Source organism: Armigeres subalbatus, chromosome 3 (assembly GCF_024139115.2).
Source record: "Armigeres subalbatus isolate Guangzhou_Male chromosome 3, GZ_Asu_2, whole genome shotgun sequence".
NCBI lineage: Eukaryota > Metazoa > Arthropoda > Insecta > Diptera > Culicidae > Armigeres > Armigeres subalbatus.
In genome coordinates this window covers 196,172,730-196,198,142 of record NC_085141.1, presented here as the reverse complement: position 1 = coordinate 196,198,142, position 25,413 = coordinate 196,172,730, and the positions used below count along the sequence as shown (strand labels likewise).

The 25,413-nt window shown below is 36.5% G+C and overlaps 1 protein-coding gene across 1 annotated transcript in view; it reads right to left on the bottom strand.

Annotated features, from left to right (window-relative positions):
* LOC134224661 (O-acyltransferase like protein) overlaps positions 1–24,869 on the bottom strand; it is a 73,438-nt gene extending 48,569 nt beyond the window's left edge. The window contains exon 1 of the mRNA XM_062704145.1: positions 24,334–24,869. Within this exon, the coding sequence (XP_062560129.1) occupies positions 24,334–24,610 (277 nt within the window). The 5' untranslated portion in view covers positions 24,611–24,869. The remainder of the gene's footprint in view (positions 1–24,333) is intronic.
* Between the last annotated feature and the right edge of the window lie 544 nt (positions 24,870–25,413).

Below are 25,413 nucleotides of genomic sequence, written 5' to 3'. Positions count from 1 at the left end.
CCACTTATAAGGCGAACGTGTAGCCAACTATGGTACTGGACCCTCCTAACTATTAGTGCATGTTCTCACAGCTTTTGAGCTATCACCATCATTCCACTAGAGCTTACCGATAGTAGAGTTTCCTCATTTACCATGTGACTTCTGCAGACCGGTCCGTATCTGTTTCGCCGTACAGGCCCGAATGAGGATACATGAAGTATTTTTGAAAGCTCGATGAGAAATTTACAGAAATTGGTGTTTCTAAAGTTCTTCTTCTTATTGGCATTACATCCCCCACTGGGACATTGCTGCCTCGCTGCTTTGTGTTCATTCAGCACTTCCACAGTTATTAACTGCGAGGTTTCTAAGCCAAGTTACCATTTATGCATTCGTATCATGAGGCTGACACGATGATGCTTCTTTTTTTAATTCCTTTCTTTATTTGGAAGGCACTCTGTGTTTTTTAACCGCTACTGTGCCGAGATCTACTGTGTTATTCTGCTGTACAGAATCCACACAGAATCTATTTTTAGATTTCCATTATTCATTATTGTTGTCGTTGCCTGTCCATCTCATCGTGAGTCCATTGTGTCCGTTTGTCCATGTCGTCCATCCGATGATCGTTGCATTGTTCGGTTGCCATTTATCCGGGTAACGTTGGAGGAATGCTTCCGAAAAGAACAAGTTGTCAGTCGTCATTAGGCAGCCGTGACGGTAAGGCGCGTACCCCAAACACCACCGAATGAGCTGCGGATCCGGCGACTGACGAGAGTTTGGTGGAGGGGCTGGCGATGATGCTTCTATGCCCAGGAAAATCGAGACAATATCCAATTCGAAAAGTGTATAGATCGGCACCGGGAATCGAACCCTGCCACCTTCAGCATGTTTTGCTTTATAGCTGCGCGTCTTACCGCTAGGCTAATGAGGGTACCTTTTCTAAAGTTATATTGTGTCAAAATAATCAGCCTGACTCAATACGGAATTTATGCTTTTAATTAATTTAATTAACTCACAACAAAAAAAAATGAAAAAAAAACACTATTGCTGGTGCCGAATTGTGAACTAAAGTGAACTAAATTATCGAGCAACATTAAGGTCGTTGTCATATTAGAGTTATATTAGAGTCGTTGAGACCAAATCGACCAGAATTGCATTACTAAAATCTTTTTTTGTGTCTTTATTAAGAAGACTTTCAGCCCGAGGCTGGCTCGTCTCCGGTAGCATTACTAAAATCGATCGTGCAACTCGGCGACATCGATAAGTAGTAGCTGAGAACCCTAATGAATGTTGAAGCATAACAAAACAGTATAAACAAGAAGAATTTAACATTATCCTCATGCCATAGATCTGCAAACCATTGATTTGCACAGACGTTATCTAAACAGTAAAAAGCGCTTCTTAATTCACGTAATGGAAAAAAAGTGCAAAAAAAAAATTCATAACTTCCTTTAAGTCCATAGTAAAATCTAGCAGGATTCTCCTTCGAATACAATTGGATGCGAGTAAGGTTAAGTGCGGTTAAGTACTCGAAAAATGAGACATTACACATATACATACATACACACATGCACAGACATCATTATAATTTGTCCAACTGATTCGTAATGCTATGGATTTTCGGGCCTTCTATAAAAAAAATATTTTTAGAGCAAACATACAGACTTTCGCTACACTTAGTGTATAAGATAGGCGAAAATTGAATAATTTATCAGAATATTTACGGTAATCTGTTACATAATACTTTCAAATTCAAATTTGTTTACAAAGGAGTGTTTGAAGGCTATAAAAGTGAAGCAGGGCTACAATGCACGGTAGAGTGTAGTAGAGGTTAATAATTAATCGTTTCTGCTCCGATAACCAGGTTCTGAACCGCATGACACCGATAGCATGCATGCTGAAGCCAATCTAATCGATGTTCTACAAAGCAAAGTGAAATTTTAGCACGAAGTCAAACACGCGAGATACAAATGTATGTAAAATTAGTAGAGTAGAAGTAGTATCAAGAAATAGGAAAATTCGATGATCATGAATAACGTAATGACCTATATTTGGCCTTCCTTATAATATTGTTGAAGCAAAATGTAAACTGGAGATCAAACTGTCAAAATAATTATCACGAAAAGTGTAAATACCATAATATTGGTCTTGGCAATGTAAAAAAAACATGATCGTAAATTTCAATACTTAATTTTCAAAACGACTTATCTGCTTTTGTAAACAAGGATTTAATAATCGATTCAACGCATATGATAGCGCTCCCACGCAAACCAAAACCATTAATACGTAGGAGAAGGCTGCTGATACCTGTTGTAGTGTTGATTTGTGTGGGAGTGCTATCAATTTCGTCAAATCAACGTTTGATTTTTTTTTTACAAAAGCAGATAAGTCGTTTTGAAAATTTGGTATTGAGTTGATAGACATTACTATTACAAGTTGACGGGAGGCATGCCGATACGGGAATCTTATGTTAACAAACAAACGAAATAGGTAACATACAGACAGCAGAGGAATGACCTTGCCTTAGTATGTTAACCATATCACGCATGATTAACTGCGCTGGTATAAGCTATACAGTTGAGCTCGTAATCAACACGAAAGGTTCTTCTGCTGGTAGTAGGTCAACAGCGAAGCCGCAGAAATTGGTTTCGCGGTGCAATTGTTGTGTTATTTCGGAACCAGTTAATTATTTGATTCCAAGTTAGCTCATTCTCTACATTCTATTGTAGCGGTTAGAAGCATCAAATGTAGAACATATTTTCCCACATTAATGCAAGAAATTTTACTTTTTATGCACTATGCTAATTTTAATTAATGAGGGTTATATGGACTGTAGGGCTTATATAGACCAGTATTGGAAAAGGCGTAACAGCAAAAATCTAATCTTTCCAGTTTTTCATCCCCATATAGAGGATAACAAATGGACGAAAAAAATGGAATGATTTCATTTTAGCTGTTACGCCCTTTTCAAATGTTAATCTAGTTATATTTACAATTATCTCATTTGAACCGTTTGCTTTCATCGAAACGCCCAACGACTAACTGGTGCTGATGGTCTTTTTCGCGCCCACAGTATTTAGCGCTATACATTGTCTTCTATAGTAGATTGCCTATAGCCTTTGATTACTGCTTTTTTCTACTTAGCTCTCAAAAAGCTCTTCGACGAAGGTAAATGTGGGTAGTTGAACATGACCTATGAGGCAAAATAAACAATAAAATGCATTGATCTATGGAATGATGGTCCAAATTCCCCTAGTTTTTTCTGGCTTTCCTTAGCATTGAAATTTGGGCCTGAGGAAAAATGCCCCACTGCCGATGACAACGTTGTCCTCTCTTGTAAATGTTAGGATAAACACAACTCTCAACAAGCGATGGTTTCAAAATGCAGTGGAATAGGACAATGATCGACTGCCACGCGTCAACAGAAAAGACGGATATCGATGCGGTTTTCGATAAAACAAAATGTATTAGTTGTCAACATTTAGACTAAAGCAAAGCCATATGTTGGCATGATTTCAGTTTTGCCTTTGAAATACAGTTACTCACAGAATTGAGCGTAGGATGTTTTTAATGCATTCCAATATTCATCTCTTCCTTTAATGTATGCGTATATCAAGGGTACTGAAATACTAAAATAGTTGGTGCAACTAGTGACAAAAAGATGAATTTTTCAGCAAGAGTTGTAGGTTAATCCAACGAGGCTTGACGAGTGTGATAAATATACGAGTGCTGAAAATTTCGAGTTTTTCCCACGCTATTTTTTGCAGTGACTAAAAATGGGCTTTAATATGATAAATCTGTACCAAAATTGTACAAGGGACAGCAGGGACTATGTCCAAGGGCTATACGGCCCCTCCCCATGGTCAGTGCGAGTTAGGGGGCCTGCTTAGGATGTGGTGGGGTTTGACAGTGTGCTCTGTTAAACCTCTACAAAACAGATGCATGTGTCTATAAGCAGGCCCTATCAAACCCAGTCAACATATGAACGTATATGGTGTCGTGTAGGATGTTGAAGTGGAGGAGATAGAGATACACAACATGTGTGTATATCGTCTCCGGTTTAGCATCTTGTATTGCACCATGTACGATTTTTTGTTGACTGGAAAGCGGCATTGTACCGCTCAAAGCGCACAAGCCCAACACGAGTGCCAACCGGCACATCAGGATTAATACCAGTGAGATCCTGATTACGGTATACTGGTCACGGAAAGCGACACACACGCGTGCGCAAAAGCAATGCAAAATAAACGACATGTAAAATAAACGTAAATTAACAAAATATGTCTGGATGAACATTCTTATTTGACCTCAAATAGAGATAGAATAAGGGTTGCCGATTGACGTTAGCTTTCCGGTTACTGTCAACAGCTGGTTGAACAGCCGTGAATATTACATTATTTTCAATTTTAATCCCGTTTCTTTGTTACTTTTCTTACATTAAAGAAATGATGACACGGGCGCCTAATCCGGAATTCAAATGAACAATCGCTCACTTTGAGCGATTGGTTATTTATTTTCGCGAAGGATGAACAATTGAACAAATCAAAGAAATGCTAATACTATTGTGTAGAAGTTGCATAGGTCACATAACTTTCCATGGTTAATTCCGATCTATGTTACTTTTTTTTGTGTGTCTTTATTATCGAGACTATCAGCCTTAGGCTGGCTCGTCTCGTATCTATGTTACTGATTACCTCACTCAACTAACACAACTTCTTTCCCGTAGTAATTGTGGAGCTGCAGAGGTATTCTCGGGCTCTAGTAGCAACAATGACCACTAGAGTGGCCCAAACTTATATGGAAAAAGTGAAAAGTCTGGAATTTCAAACCTTGCACCCTTAAATGACAGTTTGGGGGTCCCAGAAGCACCCCTGAAAATTTCAGCTCATTCGGTCCAGTGGATGGCGTGCGCAAATGGCTCAAAGTTTGTATGGGAAAAGTGATCCAAATGTATGGGTTAACGCAACCGTTTCTGTTTTTTGCTTCTAGGTGGCGCTGTAGTCGACGGATTCCTGTTGTGGACAAAATGTAGAACCTTTTTTATATAAGGAAGCAACTGGTGAAGACCGGATGTGAATTCCTTTGAAATTGGCCAAGTTATAAGCATCCAAAGTCGAGGGTGTCGAGCGTGTCCCCCAGGGGTGTTTAAAATGAGAGCAACGTACCACCGACCATTGCGACGGCGATGCAGGCGTATTCGGTGCCGTGCGAAATTAAATGCATGATTATCACGCAATCTCGCGAATTTTTATCCGATTGGTAAATACTTTCCGAGCTCTGTACAGTAGTGTAGCTAGAGAGGGAGGGGGTGACTTAACACTGAAGCCAACGAGCTGAAGTTTTTAAGGGGAGACAAAATTCATGAAATATTTGTAACGAGTTGTTTTTGGACATCGTGATGCCCGTTGCATCAAATTTAGAACGATATGATATAATCGTTACAGACAGAGGGACAGAAGGACAGAAAGACAGAGAGACCTGGGATATTATATAAGTTATATATTTTTCAAACAACAGTTTTAATGTTTATAGCAGAATTTATAAAATGTATAAAACTACAAAGTTATCAACAAACAACACTTATACCTATATTAATTATTTATTTCAACTGCTAGGCCTTCCTTTATAACAGAGCGAGTGCAACCTGGAAAATTTTGCCTATGCTGTTGAACAACTTTGAGAAGATATTGAAGCTGTTCTTCATTTTTTGTCAGTTTTCCACAAAAATCTTGAACTAGTTTAACTCCTCTTTCAGCACAGTCATTCACTACCAAAAATGAATTAATTTTATTTCTACTTTCAACAAATGCTTCCAATTCATCCCATATACTAGGAGAAAATTTGCAGATATTCCAGAAATTTCAAAAAAATTCATCGTATTTTGAGAAACAAAATCCGAAAGCGTACAAGAAGTCAACTTATCGATCGTAGATACTTTCAATTTTATTTTTCTTACTTCATCACTCTTACAAGATTTTAAATTGTGTGACATTTCTTTTCTCTCATCAGTAGATATTTCTGGGTCGAAAAAAGCCAGAGCGACTAGTTCTTCACTCAAGTACCATAGATGATTTGCAAATCTTGAAACCGCAGCCATATACACTAGACTGGCCCAGATTACTATGGGGAGAAAACAATGTTGTCGAATTCCACGGGGCACCCCCCACAATTGTGTCTTTGGGTGAGAAAATCAATCTCTGAAAATTTCAGCTCAATCGCTTGTTGCATAAGCTGGCGCATTTGATTTGAAGTTTGTATGGGGATTTCAGCAAAAATGTATAGGAAAATACACCTCCGTCACTCATTCGATCTGAAAATTGGTTCTGATTGCTCGATTGACCTCAGAATTGCAAAAACGGCAGTTGGTATGTTACAGAACAATTTCACAGAACATTGCAAGATGATCAAATGAACTTTTATATAATTTTCAGCTGATTTATTAGGAGCTGATTTGTGTATTTTTGAGTTTTTTTTATCGAATCGCATCAGCCGAAACCTATATAAAAGTTCATTTAATTATCATACAATATTCTGTGAAATTGCTCTGTAGCATACCAACTGCCGTTTTTGCAATTCTAAGGTCAATCGAGCAATCAGAACCAATTTCCAGATCAAATGAGTGACGGAGGTGTATTTTCCTATACATTTTTGCTGAAATCCCCATACAAACTTCAAATCAAATGCGCCAGCTTATGCAACAAGCGATTGAGCTGAAATTTTCAGAGATTGATTTTCTCACCCAAAGACACAATCCTGGGGGGGTGCCCCGTGGAATTAGACAACTTTTTGTTTCCTGGGCCAGTCTAATATACACATTTCTTGATTGATCAGAGAAAGCATCTCGTAAAGTTATCAATTGTTTTGCCAGGTTTAGATAATTTCGTGCTGCTGATGAGGGTAAAGGAGCTTTAAACCAAGACCAAATGTAAACTCGTAAAATAAAAGCGCACATTACTGGAATTTTTCGCCTTTCATCATCGGTCATGTCAAATTGGCCTCTAAACAGCCATATTTTAAGACAATATATTGCTTTCGCCATCCATTTGGCATTGCTATGTGCATTTCGTCGAGCAATGTCAAACAATCGATCCAAATTATTAATGAAACTAGACTCTTGCTCTTTCTGTTTATCTCCCGCGTGAGAAGATTTTTTGATAATTGCTCGCATTTTGTTAAATAATTGTAGGAGCTTAACAACAGCATTGTAGTGTTGCATTAGAGGAATTCTATATTTCTCCCACAAAAATTTGAAATTCAGTTACTACAGTTTTAGCAGCTGGTTTTATACTCTAGTGTTGATTTTTCATTATAAAACGCATCCGACCAAGCACATCACCGTTTGAAGGCAACTTTACATCTTTAAAACTTTCAATTGGGTTGGTGTCCCATACTTAATTCTTCCTTAGGTTTTGAATCCATTTTATGTATTCCACTTGCACGATCAAATATCACTTCACAAAAGCAAGAAGCACATTTTTCTTGCAAGACCAGTGGTTTTTGAGATACAACGATTTGAAGAGTGAAAAATTAGTTACGTTATATCGAGGTATACCTGTAGAAATAAAGAGCTTTTATTTGATTTGTTAATACAACAAATAGGCCTAATGATTTGGGAGTTACAATTTTATGAAAAATTAAAATTCCTGAAATGATCGATTTTTCTGAATACCCTATATTGAAATTGGTCACCATAAAGGGGAAATAATAAAATGGGTCCAATATTGCTCTTTAAGGAACGATCCTACCAAATATAATGTGGTTTTGAGGGATCATATCAATAATGTTGGAACTGGATGGCTGTATATTTTTATTTGACGCAAACAAAATATTTACATTCGCGCTTCGAAAATTGAACTCTAAACTATAGCATAAACCAAACTTGACCAAATTTTGAGTTCTTCAATTTATGTCAATTTTGAGTAAATTTTTTAGCGTGTTAGCTCGAAGATAAAACGACGCCAGAAAATTGCGAGATTAAACATCGAACAATATCCCGGATGTGTTTTTCTACTAAAAAAAAGATCCCCCCCCTTGCCCCCCTTATTCACTCCATCCCTCTCTAGCTACACTACTGTACAGAGCTCGGAAAGTATTTACCAATCGGATAAAAATTCGCGAGATTGCGTGATAATCATGCATTTAATTTCGCACGGCACCGAATACGCCTGCATCGCCGTCGCAATGGTCGGTGGTACGTTGCTCTCATTTTAAACACCCCTGGGGGACACGCTCGACACCCTCGACTTTGGATGCTTATAACTTGGGCAATTTCAAAGGGATTTACATCCGGTCTTCACCAGTCGCTTCCTTATATGAAAAAGGTTCTACATTTTGTCCACAACAGGAATCCGTCGACTACAGCGCCACCTAGAAGCAAAAAACAGAAACGGTTGCGTTTCCCCATACATTTGGATCACTTTTCCCATACAAACTTTGAGTCATTTGCGCACGCCAACCACTGGACCGAATGAGCTGAAATTTTCAGGGGAGCTTCTGGGACCCCCAAACTGTCATTTAAGGGTGCAAGGTTTGAAGTTCAGGATTTCATGCATTTTGGGCCAGTCTAATGACCACACACTAACAATCCTTCCCTTTCCCAACTGACTGTAAGGACTTGACCGGCGCCGTTATTGATCCAAGTTTGCGAGCTGCTGAAACGTGCACTTTGAGAATAGATGGTAAATCCCAACTATTATTCAATTGGATCGTAGTGCAATTTGCCCCAGTTCTGATCAATCACTGAGTAGCAACCATTGATATGTACATTGTACAGTCAGTCTAAGCAAAGCTAAGATAAGCTAAGCTAAATCTGTACCAAAATTGTACAGTCTAATTTACTCCACATGATCATTCTTGCCAATGAATTATATTGCTGCAGCGATCAATCAGATTCTGTGTCAGCATAGCTCGACAAATCATGAAGCGATAGATGTCTTTGGAAAATGTTGATGTCATGTCCATCAATTTTTTTCAATTTTTTTTCGCGTTGCATAGAATACAGTATTTGAGCACTTACCCAAGCCAATTCAGCAAAATGTAGTCATGTAACTACTGTTTTGAAGTTAGTTTTTAATTGTAGCACCCAAATGAGTGTTATATTAGATTTTTTGCAGTTCCTGATCATAATACCTGGTTTACAGTTCGTCCATCCATTATTTGGGTGCTATAATGCAAAACCAACATCAGAACAGTAGTTCTTCTTTTTCTTCTTATTGGTATTACATCCCCACACTGGAACAGAGCCGCCTGGCAGCTTAGTGTTCAGTAAGCACTTCCACAGTTATGGACTGCGAGGTTTCGAAGCCAAGTTACCATTTTTGCATTCGTATATCATGAGGCTAACACGATGATACTTTTTATGCATTGATTTTGTGAAATTAGATAGAAATGAGTTCGCGTTCGATTGGACAAATTATAATAAATTATCCCATCATTGTTTTTTTTTAAATTCGTCATTTTTTTGGATTGGATGTAGGTTGGATTTGGATGGACTTTGAATTGAATTTGGGTTGGATTTGGATTGGATTTGAAATTTATTCAGATTGGATTTGAATTGGATTTCGACTTGATTAAGATTGGATTTGGATTGGATTTGAATTAGATTTGGATTGGATTTGATTTTTTTTATTTCTTCATTAAAGTGATTTTAAAATTATAAATAAAGTTCATCACTAGATTGGATTTTAAATAGATTTGGATTTGATTTAGATCGGATTCGAGTTGGATAAGGATTGGTTGTGGATTGGGTTCGGGGCTCACATTTGGATTGTATAGGACTCCTTTCTACTTGCCCAAATATCGTATAACAAAAAAAAGCCGTTGACCTCGTCAGATTTGTTGTTCTTAAATCATCCAATCATTAGTTAGATCTTAATTCAAAATATGAAATAGATTTGTGGGACAAAATAGTAACAAAATTATGAATTAAGATTTGTCGTTCGCCTCGCAGTTAAGAACTGTGGAAGTGCTTAATGAACACTAAGCTGCGAGGCGGCTCTGTCCCAGTGTGGGGATGTAATGCCAATAAGAAGAAGAAGAAGAAGAAGAAACGTTTGGAGGCTCTATAACATCTTGATAAATCCACATACATCTAATATATAATATTTTGCATCACTTTTTGAATCGGTAAAACAAAAATTACATTAAAATATGCTGCAGAAAAATATTTTTTTATTTGTTTACGCAATTGACGAATTCATGGTTTGCATATTAGATTATTTCACATGATTTTTTTGTATTATTTGTTTCAAGTTTAACAACCTTGTTTTCCTACGGTACGACATTCCTCAAAAGTTTTAACATAAATGTTGCATATCAGTTTCTGGAAGATTTCCGGCATGCGGCGCGTGGTGCCATAACTTTGTCAATAAACCACCAGTCCCTCCGCGCTTTGATCAGATGATCAAATGCGCGTTGCATAGAGGCGTCAACGTTAACACACTGTTGTGTTATATTCGTGAATTTTTGCACCCGCTAATTGCAGACACTACATGTGTCAAAAACAAAATAGCAGCGAATTGAAACGAGATAGAAAGTTTGAGCTAAAGACTAAGTGATAAACCATTTTTGAAGGTACGTTTTGATTGAACAAATACTAACAAGTACAAGTACTAAATCACGTGCTTTAAGGGCAAATCGCAGGGAAACCATCAGCAATGCAGTTAATTTGAAATTAAGCTAATCTATGTTCACTACATGATGTAGAACGGAGACTAGGGTGTCCCAAATAATAACGACGTCGTTATTAGGGAGCATGCATAAATTACGTAACGCTAAGAGGGGCCCCCCTGGCTAACAAAAGTATGGCAATCCATACAAAAATTTTAAAAGATTTATACAAAAAGGGTGGGGGGTCACAAGTTTGTACAATTCCATCCAAATCCACCCCTTGATTGTATTTTTGACAGATACGTATCACGGTCACGAAGAACACAAGTTCGATAGGCAAGAAAAGTAAAAATCTTAAGAAATGCTAGTAAGAACTCTGGCGTTATTCAAAACGATCGAACTACAATAAGCTTTGTGAGTTTACATCTTCCTGTATTGCCGCAGTGCAGTGATCCTGTTTATAAGGACGTGCAAGCGACTTTCGACATTGCAAATCATGAATTATGGTGACTCGGAAAGTGTTTAGTAAGTGTTTCAAAATGTTCTGTTATTTCGTTTCATCATTGTAAAAGGCACTAGAAGGCCTATTACTCACAATTGCCCCACTTATGGGAAACTACTTGATAGCGTTGATAAAGTGAGAGTCCTTGAAGTACTTCTCAACACACGAATGACATTTAAGATGCACTATTCGTCAATAGTTGACAAAGCTAATCGACAGCTTGGATTTATTTTGAAAACAACCATCGATTTCGATGATCTTCTTTCTCTTCTTCATTGGCATTGCATCTGCTACATTGCCGCCTCTCAGTTCATTCAGCACTTTCACAGTTATAAATCGCGTGGTTTCTAAGCTATGTTACCATTTTTGCATTCGTATATCATGCCTTCACCTTCATTTATGCTCTCAAATTTTCATTGATATCGAATTTTTGATGGCATCGAGATCCAGTTGTGATGACACCAAGCTCGATATATAAAACGTATTCATTGGTTAATGAATGCTTGCAGCTTCTTAGTACCAAGTACAACTAGCGTTAAACGACACAGATCTCACGTTAGAGTGGATTATTTGAGTTTGGTACTTTTACTATAAACCAATGTTAAGATTAAGTTAAATATATCGTACTTTCGACAGAATCAATCATTACATAGGGGGAAAGACGGCTTTGGCAGGTTTTGTTCTATTATTGGCAGGGGGGTTTTTGTCGACCAAATTTTATGAAATTTGGCCACAATATTCTTTGACATGCAAAGAATGTTTAGGCCAAATTTGAGCCTAGTCAGTCATAAAAAAACCCCTGCCAATAATAGAACAAAACCTGCTAAAGCCGTCATTCCCCCTAGATAAAAAATTAAGCTGCCAATTGCAAATAAATTGCAACAATTATTTAACAATGTTAGATGAGTGTTTTAAAATGTTGATTAATATAGAAATCTCATTTTTTTCGAAATTGACTCATAGATAGAAGCAATGCACTTTCCAATAGTCGAGATCTGTCCTGGCCACGTCCTTGCGTATGCTGAGGAAGGGAAAGGATGGTTAGTTGGACACCTACAAAAAATTAAAACTTTCCACGAAAAAATAATAAAATTTATCTATTTTATTGCCTATTGGTATTTAAATTTTGGTAATTTTGTTTACAATAGTCAGATCGCTTCGCAACATCAACTGTCTTCTAGCTTAGGAAATATACTATTAAGTCAACGGGTTGATAGTATTCAAATAATTATTGAGACATCTCACGAAACGGGGTTTCACATAAATGGCGATTTCTATAGTAATTTCCATACAAAATTCATACTGCGCGTGTTCATTCAAAAAACTTAGCAACCAAATTAGCTGAAAATTCAGAAGGATTGTTAAAACCGCGAATATCATTGTTAAAGCATAGGGGAGCGAAAAAAATCTAATTTTGAATAGGTCTAGTAGACAGTCCGGTAGAACTTTGAAGGATAATTATTCCATTCTCGTTTTGGATAAAACAATCGTGTAGGCTGAAAAATGGACGAAATACATCGGAAAATTCAAGACCGTTTTACAATTCAAGACCATTACGTTTAAGGCTCAAGAAAAAGATGAGAAGAGCTTTCTAAATGATTTACCACCGGCGAACAGTGGTAAAAATCCCGAAAAACGTGATCGTCAGCTTTCCGGTATGAAATCGTGTTTTATATGGCAAAGCATGTTAAGCAAGTATGTTGCATTATCATTTGAGAAAATTTTATTTTTGTTAATATTTTGGGCAAATAAAAAAAAATATAGGAAAGGCCAGTTGATTTTTGACATTTAAATATTTATCTTATAGCAATAACTAACCCAAACATGTAGAAAAAAAAGTTATTTTTTAATAAAAAATATCTGACGAGGATACAACGAGATACTAATAAAACCACTTGGAGTGGAAAGCTTTGAAGCTTATCTTTTGAATGTGCATTTATTTGGCTGCCACTTTTTGCAACCTTGCGAGATATTTTGGTGTAAAACATGTGTAATTTTGATCGTAAATCTTGAACTTCCTTCCATAAATTGGAATTATTGTTATGATTTCGTAGTTGAATGCTGTATTTCCATGTGATGAATAAGTTTCTAGAACATTGTTGACCTAAAAAATGTGACAATCCAAAGTTATTCATTGTACACCCGATCCTTTTTTTACACGGGGGATACGTTCTGTGTAAAAAAAAGTTTTCAGTTCAAAATTAAAAAATCCGTGTGAAAAAAGTTTTATGATTTCTTGACGAATCATGCAAAGTTGCTTGCAAAAATTTTGAATGGGATTTTTTAACACGGCCGTGTAAAAAAAATCCGTGTAAAAACAGAATCGAATGTGTACCAGTTTTTATAGGATTGAATGAGCTATTATCTGAAATTGAGTCATATTTTGTTTGTTTCAATAGATAGACCCGTAGTGTCTTTGACAAAGTTTTTCTGTACATTATTTCTGACAACTTTCCCAAAGACGCCATTTTGTTTCAACCAATTTTGAAAAATTAATTTAAAAAAATAAATATTAAAAATAAAATTGATGTATCCCTTGATGTATGCAACATACTTGCTGTACATACTATGTCATTTAAAACACGTTTTCATACCGACAAAGCTGACGATCATGTTTTTCGGAATTTTGACCACTGTGCGGCGGTGTGTCGACTGTCTCTTTCCGTCCTTCGAAAACATGTGATTGTGGTAGTTGTTTAAGGGAATTACTAAGCTCTTTTAGTGGGATGCCTTCACCTGTCATAAGACAAGTTTAGTACTTTTTCAATTTATTCCACTACGTTGTCATCTTCACAGATACGTATTTCGACCTCAACTGTAAGGCCGACTTCGAGTCGCGTGAAGTACGAGACACCGAAAACGGCCGTACTGTTAATGTCGAAATACATATCTTGAAAGATTACAACGTGGTAGAATTAAATGGAATAGTACTAAACTTGTCTTATGTCTAATTCGGATAAAATTTCGAGGTGGCTCAAATCGATTTAGTGATTTTGGGCTATTTTTAATTTAAAAAAAATCTATCAAGAGATGTAAACGCCGAAAACTGTCGCAATAACAATGCTTTACAAGTTTTGTGAACATTACGATTCGTTCCGTTCACGTTTTGACCATTTTAAAATGATTTTCAACCTTTTAAGTGCATAAAAACACTGTTTCCCCTAAAAGTCGTAGTTCTACAAAATTCTTGAATTTATGATAAATCATTGCTAATTTATTACATTATCATTCCTCTATTGTCCCTAAACATTTGAGTAATAATGTAATTGCTAATGTACGATTTACCTTTGAATTCTTAAAAATCAGAAGTTGATCATTTGTCATAAATTTGCACGTTAGGATTTCTTCACACAAGTTATTCGAACAAAACATAAATCAAATAATATGATATTTGATGTATAGAACAAACGACTTCCATATTTGGATTATTTCATCATATGTCTGTATGCTTTTACCATTTAGTGCATCGTACATGTACAACAACTTGCTTGAAGAAAACCTAATGACAAATTTATGACAAATGTTCAGCTTCTGATTTTTAAGAATTTAAAGGTAAATTGTTCATTAGTAATTATATTACTCAAATGTTCAGGAAAAAAGAGGAATAGTATTGTTTTAAATTAGCAATGATTTGTCATAAATTCAAGAATTTTGTAGAACAACGACTTTTAAGGGAAATAGTGTTTTCATGCACTTAAAAGTACGAAAACCACTTTAGTATGGTCAACACGTGAACGAAACGAATCGCAATGTTTACAAGACTTGAAGAGCACGTCAAAAGATCCCGTAAAAAGGTTCTTGCGATAGTTTTTGGTGTTTATATCTTTTGTTGGATTTTTTCCAAAATTGAAAATAGCCCAAAAACACTAAATCGATTTGAGCCAACTCGAAATTTTAATCCCCGTAACGCTGGGTAGACACCTTTGCGTGGTGTGTGGTGTAAGATCTACCACGGTCACATTGTCAGCTACAGGCAAATCCTGACTTAACGAATACCTTCCCCAATAACCAACTCCGTGGTACTTATGAGGGTGTCGCTGAGTCGGGGGCCTCTCGTTAAGTAAGTACTACATCAACACTTCCTTCCCCTCCCAAGTTACGGTGAAGATGGGCGTGGCCAGGAGTAGTAATCCTCATGCTTTTGTGATTTTTATCCTAGCTTGAAATCAATGATCACACCCAATGATAGCAATGTGAATAAGGATTTCAAAAGAAAAACATGAGTATCACTAGTGTCCAATCTACGAAGTACACCGTAACTATGCTATGCTATGCTATGCTTGAGCCACCTCGAAATTTTATCCGAATTAGTTGAAAATTTGACAGGAGGCTTAGTTTAGCATAAGAACTGTGATTCTGGGCTTTTTCTTTTTCTCTCGGTTCTTTTTTTGCTAATTATCTAATACATGCATTCATCTCTTAGACTAGATGTTCCGTGTTTTCTTAACACCAGGGTTTGCAGAAATCGCTCTCAGCAGATAACGAACAACGATAAAAGAGAGGCAAAAACTGTTCCGAATCATAACAAGCCATGATAGCAAATTTATCAAACTTGTATACAAGTGCGAAAAAACAGAATCGGATACGCAGCCCCCACAGAAAAATGGTGATTCTCGCTTTGTTCTTGCTCCTTTCGTGTTGGTTACTGCAGAGGTGTGTAGAACAGTTGAAACAGTTGAAATGCATCATCAGAGCCAGTGCTTTCCGCATTTGGAGCTTTCTAAAAGAAATTTATCATGGGGTATAGTATCCCGAATCAGTTCTCTATCATGACGGCTTGCGTAGGCTGACCAGATCATTTAGGTGAAAAAACGGGACAAACGCGCTTGCAAAACGGGGCATCTCAATAAACCTTGTGATTAAATTTAAAAGTTGTGGAAATTTGAAAATTTATGAGCTTAATTTTCATTTTCTGTTTAAGAAATCAGAAATATTTTAGAGTCATTCACCACCATAACATTCTATTGAATTAAGTTAGTTGTGGAAAAATACGCAACTACAAATATTTCACTCTTCAAAGGAACGCGAACAAAAGCACAAAGGAACGAAAATTACGCAATTTTCAATATTTAAAATAAAGTAGAATATTGAAATTTTATTTTGATCTACTCTTAGACATGCATTAAAGGATTTTATTTTGACCAATATAAATTTTTTTTCCAATTCTGAACAATTGAAAATAACAGTACTCTGCCTATGGTTTTGCGAAAATCTCTTTATCATGAATATAAGTGGGAAAAAATCTGCAGATAAGAATAACAAGAATCCAAACAAGAAAATCTAATTTTAATTATTTCCATGAATATTGTTGGCGCATGAGAACAAATGCAGAAGTCAAAACAGTAAAGTGCTTCCGCAGAAATTTGTTCAAATATTAGAAGGAGATCTTTAAAAGATATTCCTGTAAAAATGCGGTAATTTCATGAGTATTTTTGCAATGTTTTCGGATAACTCCGATGATTTACAGGAATATACACAAAAAAATTACGAAACCTCCTAAGAAATTTAACAAGGATTCTATTAATTTAATAAATAAATGTCTACAGCCTTACAAGGATTTCTGCATCATTTAGAATCCGTTAAATTATAAAAAATGGGGGAATTTCTGCGTAAATGACCGCAGCGCTGACCGCAGCAATTAATGTAATGTTGCCTTGAATTTACGAAAGAATTCTTGGAATGTTGTTCACCGGCATTCACCAGAGGAAGTCTTCAGAAATTTCCAAACCGATTTCCACAGGAATTCATGAAGGGGAAACTCCGAATGTATTTCCGGAAGATTTTTTTCCAGATTCCCAGAGAAAATTCCGCAAGAATTCACGTTGGGATTTTCTCAAACATTTTGTTAGCGGTAATCTCAGGAATATCTGTAAAAAAAAACCTTACAAATTGCGCCTCGAATTTGACGAAAGGTTTTTCGGATGTTTTTACGCAGCAAGTAACCCGCAGTCAATTTCTGCATGAATTTCCAAACCGTTTTCCACAGGAATTAATGAAGGGTATCCGCAAGTAGTCTCTAAAGATTTTCCGCAGGTTGTTTTTGAATAATTTACTTGAATTGTCATCAAATTATTATATTCAATTTATAACAAAATTCCAGAATTAATTTCCGCATAAGTTCCCTAGAACTTTTGCAGAAATACCAGGATAATTTCGACAGATATTCTCAGGAATATTTGAAGCTCTACGCAATTTTATAATTACAACAAAGTTGTATTATTTTTTTACTTTAGAAGATTTTTGTTATTTGTTATTGTTTGTTATTTGCCAAAGTTCATCTATTCATCAATTATGATCTGCATCTTTGTGCCGAGTGCCACTAACAATAACGGAACACAAAATGTCAAAATCATCATCTCATTTAAAAAGCGGTGCGTATTGAAATAGTTTTGGCTGTTTAGTTCTTGTTTTCTTAGCTTCAGTATTTCTAGTGGTAAAAACTTAGATGGTCGGTGAGGGTTGTTAAATTAACTTTAAGATTTCCTTAGTCCTTTTTTAAATTTGGTACAAACAAGTGCAAAATTGAAGCTTTTAATCATATTTAAAATCAAGAATATTAAAAACAATCTCCAAGAGAAGACGTTTAGTAGATTGTAGAAACCAAAATTGATATTTCGTGTATTTGTAACATTTTAGTTCTGGGTCGCGCAGTTTGGCGCGAAATGGATTCATGTCGCGCGGAAATGGTGCGGATTTGATTTTAGTCAGCGCGGATTTGGCACGGAAAATATTTCAGGATCCCCGTAACAACCCGGCAGATGTTAAATCTTATCTATTCACGTTTTTTTTATCGAAATTGATTTAAATTATGCTTAAAGTAGCCTCACACCTTGGGAATCTTGTCTATTGATTTTGTTCACATGAACAAAAAAAAATTAATTTCCTACTTCGAAAGATTCAAAAATAATAATCGAAAATGAACATTAATTGCCGAAATGAACAATAATTATTTTATGTATTTGTTTGAATCATATTTTGGAGCTCTTTGAAAGAATCAATAAAAATACGGGACAAATTGAGGATTTTTTAGATTACGACGGGACAGCACAATTAGGTCTAAAAAACGGGACTGTCCCGTTAAATACGGTACGTATGGTCAGCCTAGGCTTGCGAAAAAAGTCTCTCGCGGTAAGCTACATATCGTATATGTATACAGAGATTATAAGTGAGAGACTTGTTCTTTTTCTTTAGGATTCAATCCCTGCTTAACACTATCATCCTTTATTGCTATGTTACATTTTTAGTTATTATTAATATATTTAATTTGCCCAGTTGAAGATCGTCGTCAATAATAATGGAGTTGAATTTAATTTCACATTAAGGAATTGCAATGCCACTGGCTTCGACAATTAAATTTGTCAAAGATACGAGCGCATTATCAATACAGTGTTGACCCGATTTTGTCACTCCACTCCCCGATTTTGTCTACCTCCGATTTTATCACGTTTTCGACCCGATTTTATCACGTCCCGATTTTGTCAAGTTTTCGACCAGATTTTATAACGTTTTCGACCCGATTTTGTCACCCCAAAAAATTTTCCCATTCTTTTCATTTTCGTAAATGATACCACATAATAACTTTCACCGCCTGTAGTTTATTACGAACGACTTCTGAGTACCTGAGCAATATTCTGTAAGCAATTTCGACAAGAAATAACGGGTACCGTTCACGCATTTGGCCTTTCCAAGACATAAAATGATTCATATTTGTGGAATGAATTAAAAAATTGGAAATATTTGTTTTTCCATTTTTGACACATACCCTGTTTTATCGCCCCAAAATTCACCAGGGGGGTGATACAATCGGGATATTACTGTATCACTTTTGGTATCGAGAGGTATATCAACATCAAAATTCCTTTCGATATACGTTCTATATAATTCCCAATCAGCCTATGATAATTAAAATTAGAGCTGATTGGATTAAGAAAAAATATTTTAAGCTCTTTTTAGTGGAATGTATTCAACCGTCTAAGACGAATTTAGTACTCTCCATTTAATTCCATCAATTATTTTGATATCTTTGAAGATACGTATTTCGACCACAACTGTGTGGTTTTTGATGAAAAGACCAGGTCTTAAAAAATATGTTTCAGTTATAATGGTAATGTGCACATTATGAACTGTACACAATTTGATAATTTTTGTTTATTCATTGTAGTCTTGAGAACTACAACAACATTTTGAAAAAATGCCGGGCTCAACACAAAAGTGTGTGACTTTTGAATGTGATCCATTCTTGAGTTCAATGTCCTCCGCATATTGTCTCTAAGCATTTGAAAACATATAAGAATGACTTTTCTTTATGCTTGGAACATCGCTTACTGTTGATTGGTTTACATCGTTTTTTGATAGGAAGGAAGCATTTTGATTTTAACATTCACGAATGATATTGCCTTAGTAGTAATGTGCAACATTGGACGTTTCCAAAAAGCATTCAATGGAAGTGCTAATGAAGAATCTCAACATGCAGCAAATGACCTATAGGTGTTAAACATGTTGCTGCTAATGGTGATAACTATTTAAAAGCAGAACTGCGATAGGAATCGAAGAAAAAGAAGACTGCTTTACAGATACTATCAGTAGTTGTGTTTAGGGGGTATCTAGACCCTCTTCTCCCCGTGTTCTTTTTCACATCAAGAGGTTTCTAATGTTATGCAAGTTCAACTACCGCAATCTGCCAAAGTGGTGTTAGAGCTAAAATGGCCAGCATCTCTTAGTGTTACTTCAAGGATAAACGTGACGGAATCGCAGTTCTCATAAATTATATGTTCATGTCCAACATCATATTTTTGCGGCATATCAAATCAGTTGACTAACGCTATTCTTACATTACAATACCCAACCCACATCTAAGGTGATTTTGTAATAAATAATATAGCTCTACATTGCTGCATGATAAGATGAAGGAAAGTAGGCCATATTATGAAACATAATCAAAAAACAGGTATTAACTGTGCGAAATACAAAAATGAAAAAAAAAAAATACAAGTGAGAAAGCTGTTATTCATCTTCCAGACACATATTAGTTAGGATACATGGCTGTTGCCGATATTCCAGTTAACGAGTACAAAATGAACAACAATCACCTGTGGGTTTCTATGTTAATCTGTTACACAACTGATCTGGCTTTGAACCAATCGAATAAATACTAAGGGCAGTCAATCAAGCCAAAACTCAACCCAGTTACCATCAGTTACATAATGTGCTGCAACCAATTCGAATCAAAGCCAATAGGGTACGTACGATTTGCATAGAAAATGGATGGTAAAATAACTTAATTGGTTTTATCATGCATAGAAAAATCCATTTTGATTTTCAAACATGAAATTGCAGAAACAAGTTGGACTAACTTCGGGATCATATGTTTTACTTATGGAAATGCAACAACCAACAAAGATGGTGCGCCAGTATCGGCTCCACTAGAAGCGACTATTTTGTCATGAATAACGAACGATCTTGATGAATGCATCCTTCAAGGTTATTTCCTTCTGTAACACGTTTTGACCTATCTCTTTGTTGTTTTTTGCTCTTGAGCAACTTTCAGTTTTGCCGGTTTAAGTGTACGACTTAAATAATATGCGTTAAGCATCGTATAAAGTGCATGGCAGCACAGATAGGTGCCCATGTAATTTTTTTGCTTCGTATTTATGTCACCGAACCGTGATCAACTAATCTTTAACAGATCGCATCGAAACACCTGGTTCATCTTCAAAATTTCTTAGATCGTTTCATATCACTATGCATCGAAAAAACCGCTTTTGTCAGTGGCTCTCGAACACTTGGGTTTTGTGGCAGACTTTGATAACATCAAAAATATGTTTAAATATATACCGCATTCATGTTTTGTGAGTTTAATTTAGGTAATCAATACGCGTAGCCGTCGTACGGAAATAAAACATGAAAATAAAGGTAGTAATAATAAGAACATACATTTAACTAGCAAAAGCAGCTACTTTATTTACATCAATAGGTTTACAGTCGTCGGGGGTGACAATGGGTCAAATGGGGGTGAGAATGGGTCACTGTTTCAACTACTTAGAATGCTTGTAGAATATATTTAATGTATCTGAGGGCAAGAAGACTAAAATATAACAGACCTTTTTGAACGATTTTGCTGTACGACCTCCAGACTGCCGGTGAGAGCGATGACCCATTCTCACCCCCAGACCCATTGTCACCCCCGATGGCGGTATATTGATTACCAAATACATGTGAGATAACGGAATGAACTAATAGACCTCTGATGCTAAATGTCAGGAGAGGAAGACATACGACAGAAATAAAGCAAAGGAAATCAAAGCAAATGAGATTCGTGTTTTTTTTTCAAGCAAGCAATAATGATTTCAGAGACCCAAAATTTATCTTCAGGATACTCTAAATGCAAACTGTACTGTCCAAGATTCAAGAAATCCTCTAAACAGCCTTCGGGAGAAGATTCAGAGATAGTATTCCAATTTTTTAGTTTATCTACGAAATCTATATAACCTTTAAATAATATAACCTTAACTTGTATGTATGTATGTTCGCTAACTACTTCTGAAACACTTGGCCGATTTCAACCAAATTTGGTACACATATTATCTATCCACAGGAGAAGTTAAGAAAGGGATTGGGAGGTCATTTGGAAAAGGGGAAGGGTGGTGGGAGGTATTTTGTTTAGAAAACGAATAGTTCCGCCTTACTTTTAACTCCCAGTACCGATATTATTACTATTATAGAGTCTTGGAACTTCCTCAGCAAAAATTAGCTATGTGCTTACGACGACTATGCGGGGTGAAAATGAATATTGTCCCGCTTATCTTTTTCTAGAATACCGCGGCGGTCTTACGCTCGACTGCGAATGTAAACGTCAAGATAGCCGCCGGGTTAAAAGATAGGGAGAATTTTCCTGTTCGATTGTATTAGTGAGAGACCATTGGAGTCACTGAGCACATATATGAGTGTTTTTCATGGCAAGTGCATACGATGGGGAAGATTCATATTCACTCTGTTGTATTTAGTGGCTGTTGTGATTACCTGAGAGGCAACCAGCAGGAATCCGCAATATTAGTGTTTTTCTCGAGACGCATAATATTTAGTGATGAACTGAATTTTAAAATTAAAAAATCACTTTAATAAAGATAAAAAAAGAGACGCATAATACAACGATGCCCGTGAAAGACGTGACAGCTGCTGAACGACGTAACCGTATAGCTAGTAAGCTGGTTAGAACACAGTCAAAGAACGTTTCTAAATGCCAGTTAGGCCGTCGCGTCGGTATGATCCGCTTAGGGTCCCACAGATCAACACAAAAAAAATCATGAAATCGTACCTCTAGTGATCGATCGCGATCGCATCGTTCGAATATGGCACAACACAACTTTTCTGGTCAAATGGATGTAGGGTATCTTAGTGAAGATGCTCAAAAGGGGTATTGCTATCATACGCGTTAAAGAGCTAATTTGCTAAGGTAGCTATAGCTCATTCAAAGTGCTATGCAGTATTTATAATCTGGATTCAACAGAAGATCGATGCTACTCTCCGGTGACAGCAGGTCATGTGTCGCGTTCACCACATACCTTTCTATAAATCGATAGCAAGTAAGTCAGTTTCAAAGAATACAAAAACTTTTAACCGTGTCAATTATGAGAATACCATGGAAGTCTCTGAGAATATGCTATCGTACCCAGAGGCTAGTGTTAGACAAGAATACATTCTATCACCACTACTGTTGCTCATCGTAATGGACGAGATTCTGGTAGGTGCGATTTACCGTGCACCAAATCGTGGTATTGCAACCTATTACCATGGAACATCTAAACGACTTCGAATTGAGTGATGACGTTGCAATCCTAGCCCAATGGCACTCTGCTATGCAGACAAAGCTCTACGTCCTTGCCAAACTCTTCTCATCGGCAGGTATAATCATCATCGTCAACAACCAACCAACCAAATCATTGGATGTCAACACTGCGACCTTTTCCTGCTTCATAGTAGCCGGACAAACAGTGGAGAATCTCAAAGTTTCCAATATCTTGGTTTGCAATCAAATGGGGTCAGACAAGGGTACCAAAATCAAGAAGGTAAGGGTTTAAAAAATAAATCTGTGCTACTATAGGGTAGCAAAACATGGTGTGTATCAGTAAATAACACTCAACGGCTGCATATCTTTATCATCAGATTATGTGGTATATGATTCGAAACTGATGACTTCATAATTGGACCTAAAACATAGCGTTCCATCGTCGTTGTCACCAGCATTGACCAAAAGCTAAACAGGGAACAGGTTAAGGCGGAAGCGGCAATCGTCTAGGATCGGGAATCATCAAGTCGACCATTTGCCCGCGGAGCGCAGACTTCAGGACAATCAGAACATGAAAACCTTCTAATAGACTATTATCAATATAGGACTAGCATGCCGTGCAAATAGAAATAACTCAATAATTGCAAATTGTAATATTGATAGTAAAATGAGATATGGAATTGAATACCAGAACTAAAAGAAAATAATATCAAAATTTTTTACTGAGATACCGTAAAAAATAAAATTTTGTTATTCATAAGATCTTATAAAAACTGATAAAACAAATAAAAAAACACAATATACTGGAAACAAGAGGTATTTTTTGTTCTAATAGAATTGAATATGCAACAATGACTGAAATGTATCTAATTTCTTGTATAGAATATGTTGACGAGAAAAAGATTATAATTGTATTCCATACGACATGTACATATGCTCTGTGGGCCCTGTGGTCGTTGTTTTTTCGTTTTCAACAACGTTTTAAATTTCACCTGAATTTTATTAGATTTTTTTGATGGATTTTTTGTGGGTTCAACTCAATGTTCATTAATTTAAAAATTCAGAAACAAGCTGAACAAAACCGCGTATTTACCGCAATTCCAGTGTATAAATTTCATTTATTCACACGTTTACGCCTGTCATAAGCTCATACTTGCTCAAAAGACATTTTTCCTTCCGGCGACCTGGTACCATGTGAGTCACGGCCTTTTGTTTGGGATGCCCTGGGCACAATAATTATAGTCGTCTGAGCGAAACCAAGGCAATCGAGATATTTGGGCGATACTCTGTGTCAAGGACGCATGTGAAGATTGAGAATAGCAGTTTCTTTTTGTGAAATATTACGTAAACTCGTAGCATCTCTTCATCGGTAGATTCTTCAAGGTTGAATAAAATATTAAAAAAAAAATGAAGAGAACAAGTGTTTGAAGTGATGCATTCGATTATAATAAGATGCACTTACTTTTCACGGCCCAGTTTTTTCCAGCTTGTAATCCTCGCAAATAGTTCTCCATTTCATGGGAACAACTGCTTGTCAATCGTCTGCTGATGTTACTCCAATTCACTCCAATGTTGCGAATATCAAACACATTGAGAACTTCATCCAGAATAACTAGATTTTCAAACGACGCGACACTACTGTTTGCATTTTCACTAGCAGTTTGCGAAGTGGACTGGGCTTTTATTACATCCGCACATAATAAACACATTAACAGCGTTTTTGCTGCTAGGATCTTCATTTTCGAACGGTTATGGTTTGCACGCTCCTTTACCACAAATGTACACTGTCATATAATTGTGTTATCATGTGCAGCATAACAGTTAATCACTGACTTATTTTATCAACAACGGTAACGATCGCAGCATCTTAGTCAATCATCACCAACGACAAAACGTGTTAAAGTTCAAGTTTCCAACTTTTACGCGCGTACCCTTTCGTGTGGTCCCGCTTATTGTCGGTGGACGCCGGATGACTTAACATAGAGACAGACGAAAGCGAACTGAACAGGCGTCGAGGTGGCAACCCCACAACACACCATTCTCAGCATTTCACGTGTTTGCTTACCTTATTACAGCATACACAACAGTTTCATAAAAAAAACGGCTGACGAAAAAGCTCCATGGTACTGTGAGCGATATTGTGGTTAAGCTGCATGGAAGTATAAGTTAAATAATTTTCAAATTTTACAGTGAAACTTTCTTTTCCCTTATTTGCAGGGTTTGATTGTATGCGATCAGTTGCTAGAGGAATGTTACACAATAATAAATCAAGACTCTCCGACATACAACCACAATGACACAAATATCAAACAGCTGTGCTCCAATCTATTTATTATATGTGGTAATATGTGATTTTACGGACTCTTTGCTTGGTTTTGCTTGTCCGTAGCCAAGCCATTACCGAGACGATGCCAATCGAAAGTGATGTCACAGCATACCTAGTGAGAGGAAAACTGCAATCCTACCCAATTGTTGTTGCCGCAGCAGAGTGCGATAACGACACAAAAAAACGTTTCTGTTGATCAAAAAACCGCCATCGCCA